Genomic DNA, 15,076 nt, shown 5'->3' with positions numbered 1-15,076 from the left:
TTGCTCATTTTGATGATTTAATTAATTATCAGCCTTTCATCAACATACAAACAATCCGACAGAATTTGATTAGAAATGTTTGTGATCTTACAAAAATCGGAGAACAATTTCAGACATTTTTGGGATCCCTTCTAATACTAGACTAGAGGAAACGCATTGACATTACTATGGTCTTCACAGTTAAAGTCAGCATGAAATGGAAGTTGTGATGTATATCCGAGTGTAACGGTTCTTTTGTGGAAAGAGAAAAATGTAGGGATTTATGGGTGATTTGATTTTGTCCTTTGGGAATTGATTGGGTTGTAGGCAGTTGGCCATTACTAACTACTAAATACAGGTAGATATGAATGGCAGTTTTAAGTCAGTGGTGGAGAATATCAAAGGGCTAGTTCACCCAACTAGTTCACCCAAAAATGACTTACTTACATTAATTACGCACCCTCATGTCGTTCGACACCCGTAAGATCTCCGATCTTCTTCGGAACACCAATAAAGATTTTTTTTTTTATTGAAATCCGATTTATTGACACCAATGTCATTTCCTCTCTCAAGGCCCATAAAAGGCACTAAAGACATTGTTAAAAGTCCATCTCACTACAGTGGATCTACAATAATTTTACACATGCAATCTGAAATCATGAATCGATACGCTGATTCATATCAGTTTGAAGCGTTGTTTTGAAATCGGCCCATCACTATATAAGTCGTTATTATATTTTTTTGTGCACAAAAACTATTGCTTCATAAAATGATTGTAGAGCTACTGCAGTGAGATGGACTTTGTAACGACGTCTTAAGTGCCATTAATGGGTCTTGAGAGAGGAGATGACATTTGTGTCAATGAAGGCCTTTCTGAGCCATCTGTTTTCAACACAAATATCTTCATTTGTGTTCCGAAGATGAACGGAGGTCTTACGGGTGTCGAACGGCATTAGGTTATGTAATTAATGACAGACTTTTCATTTTTGGGTGAAATAACCCTTTAAGCCCCACCCTCCGAAGAAGAGAACAGACGTTGTTTCAAGGGGTTAATGTTTTTGATAAAAGATTACGAGTATACATTTTTAAATATAATAATGTATATAATGTAATAATATTTTAAAATATAATAATGTGCACAGATACATTATTTATAATAAGCAATGCAATATTCTGATTACATTTTTTAATTTTTTTTAAATAAAATTTAAATACTATTAAATAATAAAGAGCTCTCATTTGAGATTGTTCTTTCTCGTAGGTTAGAATGTAACCGTATTGTCCTTCACCTCACACTACTGGAATATGTTAACTAGCCTAATAGAATATTGAACAGATTGTTCTTTCCTAATTTAAGATGTTTTCCATTGTTCTTAGACTAGAAAGCACGCAGAAGGCATAAACTTTGACAGAATAAATAAATAAAAATAGGCTGTGAAATGACAGTGATACTGCTGTTATCCATGTCAAACATGTTTAAAATTTGAGTTTTACCTTAAAAAATGTAATTATGTACAGAAAAAAAAAACTGACTATCCTTCAAACTCTGCAGTTTCATCACTGGCTGCCTGTGGAGGCTGGCATCAGGGCCAGCTGATGCCACAGCAGATCTGAGACAGCTGCAGTCGTAGAAGCGCAGACATGCAGCTCAGCACTGCACCTACAGTGGGTCGCAGGAGGAGAGGAAATCCGGACAGTCAAGGTGAGCCCAACACACACACACACACACACACACACACACACACACACACACACACACACACACACACACACACACACACACACACACACACACACACACACACACACACACACACACACACACACACACACACACACACACACACACACACACACACACACACACACACACTTCTGAGGATTTAAGTACCAATTCCATTCATAAATTTTTAAATGCTTTATGTCTAAATAGTGAATATCAATTATCTAAATAATTTACATTTAACGCAAACGGATGCAGTACGGAGTGTGATCAGTTTTATTAATGTAATGTGTCTGTGGGAAGTAAAGTATAGTGTGTTGACGTACGTGTCTGTGTGGGTGTTTATAGAGTGGTATAGAGAGCAGCATACATCGCCAGCTGCCCTTGCTAGAGATGGATTAGGATGGCTTTAGTTAATGTGTGTCTGATTAAAGATCCACATGAAGCAATGCAGAGGCAACACGCACAGTTTTGCTGCATTGTCACAAATACTTACTACCGTATAGTGAAAATATTGCGCTGCTGGTGCAGTCAAACTTAAACTCTCTACGTTATATATATTTTAAGCTTTCTTTTCCCCAGGGAAAACAACGCTTTTGAAAGAAAATCCTAGCCACTATTTTCAATTTAATGAAAGTAAACAAGTCAAGCTTCATTTTGACAAGTCAAAAGCATGCTTTGTGTGGAGAAAAGCCTGAAATTTACTGATAATCTTAACAGCCACACTAGCTCTACTTGACACATTCATGAAAGATCACTTAATTAACTGTAATTAACTGAGTCAGATCCTTTCGATTAATATGGTGATCCAGTACATACAATCTAAAAGAAATAAATAAGAGAAAGATTTAATCAGAAATCTGACATGACCTGGTAGTGGAAATGAATAGTCCAATATTTTAAGTAAATAACAGCTTAAATAAAAACAGACGACTGTAGCGTATACAAAAAAAATAAATAAATAAAAAATAAATAAATTATATATATATATATATATATATATATATATATATATATATATATATATATATATATATATATATATATATATTCTATAAGAATGTATAATAAGAATGTATAAGAGAGAATGTATAAGTCGTAGGAACTACTTTTATGGTGCTAAATTGTGTATTTTCTGTCAAGCTGCAGTCCCCATTCATCGTCACTGCATTGAAAGAAGCTTTCTCTGTGTGTGTGTGTGTGTGTGTGTGTGTTTTTTTTTACATTTCTTTTGTGTTACAGTCATTTGCATTATTTATTCTGGGAGTCAGAGACCTGCTTTTAAAATGAGCAAATCCAGTAGGGTAAGAAAAGTGGGTACACGTCATCAGATTTAAGATGAAAATTGAGTGTAGGCACAAAATAGACATCCCTTCTGTTTTAATCTAGGTCCAATCACTAGGAGATGTCAGTCCTCACCACTGAAATACAGCCTTCTTTGTGGTTTTGAACAGATAACAGAGAACAACATTGTGTTTCATTGTCAGCAATCATATGCCTATCCTGATGTCCTGACTGCTTTTTCCTCAGCCAAAAAGAATAAGGGATGAAAAGAAATTGGAAATTGAAGGTTGACAAGCCAAAACAGCCATTCTAGAACCATTCACAACTACATAGTTTAGAAGGACGGATTAATTATTGAGATTACACACAATTGCGAGAGTGTGTATGAGAGAGAGAGTGTGCGCTTGTGATGATTGTGTGTGTGTCTGATTACAAAGGGATCAGGGTGTTGAGGCTGGTCAGGATCAGATATCCGAGTGCTGTAACTGCATCTGTCTGCACTTAAACTGCCAAACACTCACACACACATACATACACGTTCAACGAGACAACTGGGATGTTTAAAACGTCATATCCATTGATAGCATGTGATTGTCTCACACTGCTCCCCACCATCATACCCTGTTGCATAAATGAGAGGTGACAAACAGTGTGCAAATGTTTGTTTTATGGCAGAGCAGAGGATGTTCTTTGTTTAACTCTGAGGCGCATTATATTCCCATCATACACTCTTACAAAAAAGAATGTAAAGCCTGATGCCATAAGAGATCCTTTTTAGATTGCGCAGATAACTTCTGACTCTCTTGTTCAGTTTCTCCAATGGTTTTGCTTCACAAATGGCGAATGAACAAAGTGTCAAAATTGTTTATGATGTAAAAGTAAACAAAAATCTCCTTAAATTCTCAAACATTTAAATTAATTAATATTTATCATGAACTGCATATAGGCCCAAAAATATGCAAAAGGATTCAACAAGAGAAGACATTGGAAGCATGATAAAGGCCTATTTACACCAAGGACGATAACGATAACTATATTAGTGTCCACACCAGATATCTTTCTGTTTATTCTAAGCGTGTGCTTGTCTGTCACTTTAAATGCTCGAGCTTGTTACAGCAGGATGCATTCTGCGGTGCGTTTCCCAAAAGCATTGCTGGCCAACTATGGTCCCAAGTTCCGTCGTTATCAACATAGTTCCAATATGTGTAACCTATATTGTAGTTGGAATGACAGATCTCGACCTGTGGTTAGAAGGAGCATAGTCTCTTGTTTGCATGACATATGGACAAATCCTTACCTTGAGCAAAATAAGCAAGCTGACATTCAGTGCAATCCATATATCTTTTATTTTGAATACATACCAATGTCATTTACGTGTTTTAAGTTTGTCAAGAGATTTAAAGCTCAGTTTTTGAAAAGTGTGCATGTGCGTATGTAGCCTGACGTGGTCATACTCAATTCTAGTCAGAATATGAGTCTGAAACTGCTCCATTGGGCTGTGTTTATGGGACGTGTTTCAACCGAACCAGGAAAGACATCAATTGGATAGACCTACAACCAATCAGAGCAACGGAGCGACGCATTGTCAAATGTCAACAGAGCTCAACTGCACTGTGTTGGCAAGTCCGCGCTTTTTTCCACGGGTTGTTTTCTATGTCCGCGGGTTTAAGCGATTATTATGTGATATATAGACCCATGAGTGCGAATTTTAGCAGGCAACCATGCCAAAATAAGACATATTTTACCCCCCAAACACCATTTTTTTCCGGAGAACCCCCCGAGAAGCTATTGTTTAGAGCTAGTAGTTGGCGGGTTTTGTTGTAAAAACTTGGCAACCCTGTCTGCACGTGCTGGAATAAACAATCTTTGCTGGTGTTGTAAAAAAATAAAATAATTTAATGATACACAGAGTACTTACCCAACATGATCATCATTTTTGAGAGAAATTGTGAAGGTAAATGCATATACAAACAAGCTCTCCATTTAGGATTCGAACAAATATAATCCAAGCCCCTTTGATGACGTGCATGATTACGTTACTGTTTATCATCTGTCCGTCATTGTCTAAAGCCCGCCCTGATGATTTCATTGGTCCGAGCAGTTTCTGTTCGGAGACAATTACTCCTCTATGGATCGAGGCCAGACTGAACTGCCCGACCTAAAAATGTTGTGGGTGGGGCTAAGTTCGGCTGGCATCCAGGCTAGTGCGTATGAGCTCTAGTACGTAAAAACGAGCAAATTAACAACGGAGTAAAATGGGAATTACTACTCGGATCCATGTCTGTAATTTATAGAAAAAAACTAGCACAAATTCAATTTAACTAATTCAATAATTTAATATTATTTCACCACCTGCATGACATTAACCAACGGGGTTGAACGACAAATTTGCGACAATACGGTTTTAGGAAACAGTCGTCACTAGCTGATTTCGTCAATAATGAATCATATTATGGTAGTTAAGCAATGAGTTACGTTGTTGTACGGCAAACACACCTATGATTGGCTGTCAATGTATTTATTGTTCATCAGCTGGATAAAATCATTCTAAAAATTGATTCCAACAGCGTAATTTCTCCATGCTGTTATCGTTAAAGTTGTGGTGTGAACTCTGTTATTCTTTAATATTGAGAACGATTTTTAGAACTATATCTTTATCATTATCTTTATACTAATTGTCCTTGGTGTGAATGAGGTTAAGTCAATTTATTTAAGTTTCCTGTGCATTGTTTTTCACTGCTAAATTGAATTCTATCGGAATAGACCTCCATCCATCCAAACTGCTTGTTCTGTGCAGGGTTGGAACAGACCAGACCACTGCAGTTTTCTTTTTCTTTTTTTTCTTTTTTTTAGAAAACTCTTTACCAATTGTTTACTCATCTGAAGAATCTATAAAGTTACATCAGCCAAGAAGAATTATTTAGCCAACTCAAGAATCCCATTCAGGAAACCAAAAAAAGTTATTTCATGTTATTGGATTTTTAACAAAAAATACATTTGTTCCAAGGTACCCCACAGGTGGACTAAAACGCCCCAACTCGGACAAAGCAATTTGCCTTATGCATTTACACCAAAATCAGAGTACAAGCAGTTTTAGCTTAAAATTAAAACGACAAGCTAAAAACAGTAGATAAATATGAATATTTATTGATGAACCATGCTGAAAATCAACCTATTTGAAAAATATTGTTAGCTGATGGTAGGCTAGCTAACTAGATAGCTAGTGCTAACTTGAGGTAATATTTTTATTCTAGTTAAATTATATTTTATTAAAAAAAAAAAACAAAGGTTGTGATGTTCAGAACATGGTAACTACAGTAATTATAATGGGGCGTTCTACCCCACCGTTTTACCCCACAGACTAAATTTAAAAAATATAATAATAATAATAGTAATTTTCCTTCAATAACATGTTTCCTGAACTACAGGGCTTACTATTTTCATATCATATATAACTGTGATTTTCTGCAAAACAACAAGCTTTAAAACACATTTTTTTCTATAAAGATTAACATGAAATCCAGAAGAAGGAAAAAAACGTCTTGACTTTATCTAGTGGTTATTTTGGGAAAAACAGTAGGGGGCCATTTCACCCCATTTAACCCTACATTTGGGTATTTTCCTCACAAAGCAACAGTTTGGTTTCAGAAGACTTAAGACTGAATTAGCACTTAAGTGATAAGGACTTCTTTCTTGGTGCGTTTGTTGTCATTTTTGGAGCATTTTGGACATTGTGCAGTATACTGCATTGTGTTCTAAAGAGAAGGAAAGTCATACAGTTTTGAAAAGACATGTAGGTGAGTAAATAATGACAGAATTTTCATTTTGGGTAAAATAAATTAAGAATCAAAACACATCCTGCACAAAAAAAAACATCCTGAAGGTTCTGCAACAGCTAATTGCAGTGAGTGCATCAAAAATACTGCTATGTCATGAAGTCTGTTTGTAGATTCACATAAGCTGCAGTTTAAAATAGTGTGGTAGGAGCGGCAGCCACAGGTTTAGTTGTGTTGACTGCCGGTCTTCTTCGTTAAATACTGAATATATGATTCACAGTGACACTAAATCAACACCTGTCACATCTTTCACATCAAAGCAGCTTTCAGGAGTAAATGGCTCTTTCAGATGATGTACGCTTCTCTTTTTTCTTCTTTCACACAGGTCTGCTAGGCGTGCTGAGTGTGTGTGCTACGTTGCTGCAGTTATGTGCTGGCTGTCCTTCAGAGTGTGTGTGTAACTCACTGAAAGCTAACTGCAGTGGGCGGAGTCTCGTATCTGTGCCCGCTCTCATTTCTCTCCCGGAGGGCACACATACCCTCTTTCTGGCCAATAACCGCCTCTCCTCCCTGCCCGTCTCAGCCTTCGCCAATCTAAGCACCCTTGAGAGCCTCGACCTGTCCAACAACTATCTGGACAACCTGCCTTCTAGACTGTTCCGTGAGCTGAGTAACCTGAGTGATTTGAGTTTGCGCAACAACAGCCTAACGGTTTTGGATCGCGAGTTATTTCGTGGCCTGACCCAGCTTCGGAGGCTGGATCTGTCTTTGAACGGCTTGGCCACTGTGCCGCTGGGCCTGCTGGATGAGTTGCAGGGGCTGACCTGGCTCTCCTTGGCAGGGAACAGACTTCACGCCCTGGAGAGAGCCACATTTGAGCCTCTCGTCAACCTTCAGCACCTGGAGCTGGGCATGAACCCCTGGGAGTGTGACTGCAACCTGAGAGACTTCAAACACTGGATGGAGTGGCTTATATACCGAGGTGAGGGTTGTGTGTGCGTACTGTTTCTATTCTCTGCAGGTGTAAAAACACGAGCCACAAGAGGGTTACGGGGATTTTAACATAAGTAAGGCATGTTCTTTGACACAATCCAAAGTGGAATGCCTAAATAATGCCTTTTAACAATGATAAAATAAATCACTGTCTTCAGTGACTTATTGCGCTTATGAAGAGGCGAAAACAGTATGATAACAGACATCAGTGTTAAATAAATAATTAAACCTATTCATATTTAAAATCGGAATAAATTATTCTTCCAACAAGTAATATATTTTAACATATCAAATTACTGTATTGCATTAAAATTGTATGTGCAATTATGTGAAGAGTATGTTTATTGGTGTTTTACAAGGGCTATAAACTATTGAGAATTTAGAGAATTATGTTTTAAAGAGGTGTAATAAGCCACTTATCAGATGGAGCTGTAACCTAATGGTAAGTGCATGTTCTCCAGACTGTAGGAAATGTACCCACTCTCACCCTAAGCATTTCCTATCAATCTTTTGTCTACCACTGCCAATGAAATGTGGGAAAACTCCAAAAATCACTGCGAAGTAGAGCTTATTATTCTCCATAACTCTCACTTTCTATTTTTCTCTGTCTCAATCCTTCTGCTCTGAGTCAGAGAAACTCATTTAATTCTATTTCAGAGCAGCTTTAAGAGGGAGGGGGATTTGAAACAAACATGAGAGGCTGAGTCACAAAGCTTTTAGTGGGTGAGATAGAGACTCACAGTCATGGTGGGCTCCGAATCTCTTGCTTTGTTCCAATACCTAGTGAGCTGCCTACCAAGGCAGCATTTAAGACATCAGAGACGCACTCTTGACCATATTTACGCTACCTTTTAAAATACTTCGTTTTGACCAAATTCATGCATGTTTGTTTGTTTTTTCTCATGGCGATCCCACGATGCAATAAACTTAATGAGAAAATCCAAGATGTTGAAGTGGATGAGATGGGTTTTGAGTGTCGGGGTAATGCATTACAAGTAACACAAGTTATACAATTAGATTACTAGTTACTTGTTACTTTAAAATGTAAAGTAACACACATTGAGCCTCATTCATTAAACTTTCGTAAATATATGAGTCAATTCTGAGTCATTGCATGTAAAACGGACCTTCCCGATTCACATCATTAAACGTGCATGTTAGTGAATTCCAGTCATTCGTAAATAGGGGGTGCGTCACAATTAGCATAATCCCGCTCATGAGTTAAAACTCCATAAATTACGTGTCCAGGAACGCTGTGGAATCTTCCGGTATATTACATACATGCTAAAGAGACTAATTGGCCATATGCCTAACGATAAATGTTCAATTAATGTGTGTATGCCAAAGCAGCTCTTCTGACAATGGCCAGCTGGTGGCACTTGAGAGCGCTTTGGAGGCCCAGCGTTTTTCCAGCTGAGACACTTTGGTTTCTATGATGATATGGAATATGCCAGGTGCAGGCAGTAATGTGCCATCTCAAGAAGAATAGTACTGAATATACAAATGCAGTAACCAGGAACATTAACCTCTCCATTGTTGTTCAGTCGTTTAACAAGTAGGATGGCCGGTCGGTGTAGTATTTGTCTCACCCCTCCTTTACTGTGACAGTGATGAGCTCTACGTTTTACCCAAAGTTTAACAGTTTTCAACTCTCAGCTACTAAATAAAGAAAAAGAAAGGGCAAACACTTGTGAAATATTATCAAAATGCAGTGTCATCAGTTTGCCTAAAAGAACAGACCGTTCAAATGTTTTACTCACCATTTAAACGTTAGGTAGCAGGTGCACATTTCTTTCGTATCAACAAACGTTTTAAAAGTAAAAAGATTTACATGAATCTGAACATTACAAAAATCGTTTTACTCGTTTTTCATGAATGAGGCCCATTACTTTTAAATGTACAGGAAAATATCTAAGTTACTTTTTCCAAATAAGTAATGCATTCTCCCATTTTTGTAGTATTAGACTGAATGTGAGCAATGCATTTACTCGTCGCTCGCACAAAAATAGTTTCAGTATTCTTCAAAAATAAAAACTGTAAAATATAAACTGAGAATTGTATGCAAACCTGCAATGATTTATATGGTAAATTAGACAAATAAACTTGATTTCATCATATTTTATTAACCATTGTCTTTACTGCTGATCTTCGAATGATTTAATTCAACCATACTAATGAGCAAAAATGACTTTAGATAAACATCACATTTGTGTTTCATTTTTTGTTTTTATTGCTGAGGAGTGTTGAACTTTCTTCTCCTGTGTCCTATTCTTCTGCAATCCAGAATGGCAGCACAGCGGAAAGGTTTGTTTGAGCTGCGCCCTCTACTGTACACGTGTGAACTTGCTCTTCCCTCAGCCTGAGACTTATTCATTTCACTTATGGTGAGAAAGGGCCTTTACATTTGAAAAACAAACAAGCAAGCCCAGCTCAGATGAGAAAAAGTAACACAAAAGTAACGTAACGCATTACTTTATATAAAAAGTAACTAACACAATTAGTGTGATGAAAATATATATATATATATGATTCAGTATTTGTGTGTACTGTGTATTTTATGCATATTGGATTATTGCACCATTAGATGTGTGATATGCACTGGATTATAGCACCATTCGTGAGATGCCAATTACAAGCTATTTTTAAATCAAGTGCGAGTCAACTACCCTGTGCAGAATTATATTTGTGTGGCATGTGGAGTTTATGCCTACGTAGAGCACTCTAAATTAGTCACTTATGAGGCTCCATGACAGTTAGCATGCTGCCTTAGAAGGCAGCTGCCTATGTGGGCAGTAGGCAGTGTGGCAAATCACTAGGTTTTGGAACAGAGCCGCTTTATGCATGTCAGGCTTATTAATTATACACCAGCTACAGCTCTTTCTCTCAAACAAATTCACACACGCAAATTGAAGAGGGCTTCTGACCCTCCTAGCTGTGCGGTGCTATTTTGGAGGGCTTGAAGCAGCCATTTAAATTCATTAGCGGTGACTATTGTTTGCCTCAGATCAAATTTTGATTACTCTTTCTCTATTGCTTTCTGTCATAGGCGGTTATGTCGATGCCGTTGAGTGCACGCTTCCGAAGGACTTAAGGGGCCGTGACATCAGGGGTGTTCCTGTGGAGATGTTCAACTACTGTCTGCAATTGGAAGATGAGAATGGGGGCGGGGCTGGGAGCATGAAAGGTGGATCTCCACCATGTTTTCGAGGGACAGCCACTCCAACGTCCGAAGGTGCAGTGGTGCGTACGGAGGCGGAGCTACCAGACTGTGTAAAGCAGCGCTATCGGCCGGTCAGTGTTCGCAGAGCGATCGGTACAGTGGTGATCGCTGGTGTGGTCTGTGGAATCGTGTGTATTATGATGGTGGCTGCCGCAGCATACGGCTGTATTTATGCCTCTCTAATGGCAAAATACCAGCGAGAGCTAAAGAAGAGGCAGCCATTGATGGGTGACGCAGAGGCAGAAGGCGACTCGGAGGAGAAACAGATCTCATCAGTTGCATAGGGCAATGGGGTGAGGTTCAGAGTTCAGAGGTCAGCCACAAATATAAAGAATCCTTTATGGTTGAGCTGCACATTTGATGATCATTTAGCTGCCCAGCGGAGGATTCATAATCCCTGTTTCCTGTTTCTCTGTCCTTCCTGAGACCCTCTCTGACTCTCAGACTTATACTTTAATCAATCTCTAAACTTTGGCCTATGACCTTTGACCTATTTGCCCCAGGACAAGAGGGACCACTCAGCACTTTAGAACTCCCCCACCCTCCTCCAATGTTGAGAGGATCTCAGCAGAGGAGGTGTGGATGCAACTGTTCAGTTCTGAACCCTGATTTTTCTAGAGGATCACGTGCTGTCATTAGCATTCGCCTCTGTAGCAACCTAGCTATCAATCCAAACCTACAATCCATAACACTAATCCCAACCCCAACCTTTAACTCCAATCCCAACCCTCCCAACACTAATCCAAACCCAAAACTCTAACCCTAACCATTCAATCCTAATCCTTACCATACACCTCCATCACTAATCCAACAATCACCTCAAACACTGTGTTCTACACCGTGTGGCACGTGAAAGTGGCACATTACACCAAATGTCAATAACACCCATTATAATCGACCCGCTATGTGAATGCATTGCACCGAGTCACAGACCATAAATGATGCCCCGATTTCTGGTGTACTACACATGCGCTTGCTATGCTTCCGACAAAAGGACAAATTGATTTGGAACGTTCACTTTGAAGTTTCCAGTGTAGACAGCCTCAAGCCGTTGCAGCATCAGTGTAGACATGGTGTAGTTAACCTACAACACAAATCCTTATCCTTACCCTCACCATAAACCTCCATCATTAATCTGAACCCCCAACCCTAAACATCCATCACCAATCCTAACCCCCTACCTTACCATAATCCTCCATCACTAATCTGAACCTTCAACCCTAACCCTAAACCACCAGCACTAATCCCTACCCTTACCATTACCCTCCATCACTAATCTGAACCTCCAACTTTAACCCTAAACCTCCAACAATAATCCTTAACATTACCCTCCATCACTAATCCTAACCCAAAGTCTCTTAATGCTAATCTAAACCCCAAACTCTAAACCATAAAAACTAATCCCTACCTTTACCATTGCCCTCCATCCCTAATATGACCCCCAACTCTAATCATCCCATCATCACTAATCCAAAAAACGTACCCGAAACCTTCAACTCTTATCCCAAACCCCAAAATTAAACCCCAATACACATACCAATACCAACCTTAATTGTATCCCACCACCCTACCCTAGTGTGAACTGAACATCATCATAACCCCCACATATCATATATTTGAAATATTCCCACTTTATTTATCAGCTATAATATATACAATGTGACGTGACCTCAGTTTTATGTTTTTAAGTGTGGGGTTTGTCCTTTGTATGGTGTGATAATTTGTGTTAATAACATTGTTTTGTTTGTTTATGGTTTGTTGTTTCCCCATGTTCATCTCTAGAGGACAGACGTGTTTTTTGTAAGACTAGAAAAATCCAGCCCTGGTGTCTATCGTGAAGTGTCTTGAAGTATTGTGAAGTGCTAATGTAGAGCAGGCTGAGGACTCTGTTAATGTTAGTGGAGGGTGGCAGATTGTGACTATTGGAACTGTTAATTACACCTTGGTGGCTAAAGAAGCACAGTGGCCCTACAGGACAGCTACCCTCTTAACAAAAACAGAAAGACAATAGATGAGAAGGAAATAAACATTACCTTTATTAAGATAGACTTTTCTGTGCAATATAAATCAATGTCTTTGTTGATCTTTTGTTTAATTCTGGACTAGGATGTCATAGCTGATTTAGTCTGATATTTTCTCTTGGGCTGGCTATGGAGGAGAATCGATTGCGTCTGTGTGATCAATTTTCTGCTTGTGGACCAATTTGCATAATCCGCTTTTCTTTAAGGACAGAAGTTGTTTAGACTTAACAATTCAGATAAATTTGACTTGGACTTTCAGAAGCCCACGGCTATAATATAAGCTTTTCTACCGCAATCAGCCTCAGCAATGAAAGACTGTCAGAATCTAGATGCACACTGTTAATGTGAACCGGCATATTTCCCTCCATATTCCAGTATTATTGACAGAGGATTATGTTGCTAATAATGTCAAGAGTAACGTCCTTATTAGGTGTTTTGCACAATGCTGCCATCTATAGGAAGGATGTGCAGTAGGCACAAGGGTGTGGAGCAAATTTCACACCACCTCATCTGGATTTAGGAGATGCACTTCCACCGTAACTATAGCAACGATCTTTCCCACACACTATTCATTACCGATGCAAATTACTGGTAAGGTTGCTGGCAAAAAAACCCCCAAAAAACAACATGTAAATCAAAGTACAACCAATTTGTGTGTGAATACCCACACCCGCAGTTAAGCATCTCTGACTTTTGTCTGTGTTCAATGATATTTGCAAGCATATGCTGAGTATATATAAGTACAGATATACATTTATTCAAAAGTGTGTTGAATATATGTATATATTTTAATCTGTCTTACAAATTATTTATGAACCATAACTTGATTGCAAAAATTGAGTATACTTTTCCCTGTGTTTTCTGTGCAAACTCCCATTGGTAGAGGAACTCTGAAAAAATCTCCATCAGAGAACTCATGAATTATTAATAAGAGGAGTTTTGCCTAATAGTTGAGGTCTCACTTTTCATAACTATTCATTTAGCTCAGCATGTGTCATGGGCCTGTACTTTGCACGGGGCGACAAAACACATACCCTGTATCCTCTGTTATGAGAAAAAAAGAAGACAAAAGCACTTTTGCCACTGGTGGACTAATATTTGTCCTGCCAAATTGCACTTATTGCGAATAATCTCAAAAGTGAGCACATGCTTGTTTACTGACTGTCAGCAAATATGTCCGTGAATATGAAGGGCGGTTTATAAATGAGCAGTGACTCAGCTGGGGTGGGTTTACTCTTTGTCCTGGCCTTACATATAAGATTAGGGACACCACACACACACACACTTCACTACACACCCTTGATAAATAAAAGCTTTGTAAATCCCATTGGATGGATGAAAGGAAAGGATTTGCCCATTTGACTGAGCTAAAAGCATCTTCAAGATCTTTATGAAGTTCTGGTTTAATATCTTATAGCTTATTGATGTGACCCTTTCTTCACTTGACCTTTTTTCTAAGACTGATATGAGATCCTTCTTTATATTTTCGCTTGATAAAAATCAGTTTGAAATATGATTTGTGACCTGTGATATAATTCTGTGTTAAAAATGAATAAAGAATGTATTTCCGTAAATGTTGAGGTGTGCATTTCAGCAAGAACACACACACAGTTTGCTCAAAGTAAGATTCACACAAAATGGAGAGAATTCCAGATTAAAAATCTGAAATGGATGGATAAATGAAGGAGGTCAAGCGTCGGCTGATTTAGCATTGCACAGTTAGCCCCTTCTGGTAGATACTGTAACTACACCATTATGGTGGCATAAAATACAGGGAGTGCAGAATTATTAGGCAAATGAGTATTTTGACCACATCATCCTCGTTATGCATGTTGTCTTACTCCAAGCTGTATAGGCTGGAAAGCCTACTACCAATTAAGCATATTAGGTGATGTGCATCTCTGTAATGAGAAGGGGTGTGGTCTAATGACATCAACACCCTATATCAGGTGTGCATAATTATTAGGCAACTTCCTTTCCTTTGGCAAAATGGGTCAAAAGAAGGACTTGACAGGCTCAGAAAAGTCAAAAATAGTGAGATATATTGCAGAGGGATACAGCAGTCTTAAAATAGCCAAGC

At 38.5% G+C, this 15,076-nt stretch overlaps 2 protein-coding genes across 4 annotated transcripts in view; one reads left to right on the top strand and one right to left on the bottom strand.

Moving 5' to 3' along the window:
* lrtm2a (leucine-rich repeats and transmembrane domains 2a) overlaps positions 1-14,570 on the top strand; it is a 31,611-nt gene extending 17,041 nt beyond the window's left edge. For all 3 annotated transcript variants that reach the window (XM_067428226.1, XM_067428224.1, XM_067428223.1), the window contains 3 exons: positions 1,532-1,681; positions 7,148-7,744; positions 10,802-14,570. In XM_067428226.1, coding sequence (XP_067284327.1) covers positions 1,621-1,681; positions 7,148-7,744; positions 10,802-11,259 — 1,116 coding nt within the window. In that variant the 5' untranslated portion in view covers positions 1,532-1,620 and the 3' untranslated portion in view covers positions 11,260-14,570. The remainder of the gene's footprint in view (positions 1-1,531; positions 1,682-7,147; positions 7,745-10,801) is intronic.
* The window catches only part of cacna2d4a (calcium channel, voltage-dependent, alpha 2/delta subunit 4a), a 51,188-nt gene that overhangs the window by 18,461 nt on the left and 17,651 nt on the right, over positions 1-15,076 (bottom strand). The window lies entirely within an intron of this gene.

This window comes from Pseudorasbora parva, chromosome 20 (genome assembly GCF_024679245.1).
Source record: "Pseudorasbora parva isolate DD20220531a chromosome 20, ASM2467924v1, whole genome shotgun sequence".
Lineage (NCBI taxonomy): Eukaryota > Metazoa > Chordata > Actinopteri > Cypriniformes > Gobionidae > Pseudorasbora > Pseudorasbora parva.
This window is presented reverse-complemented; position numbering and strand designations above follow the sequence as displayed.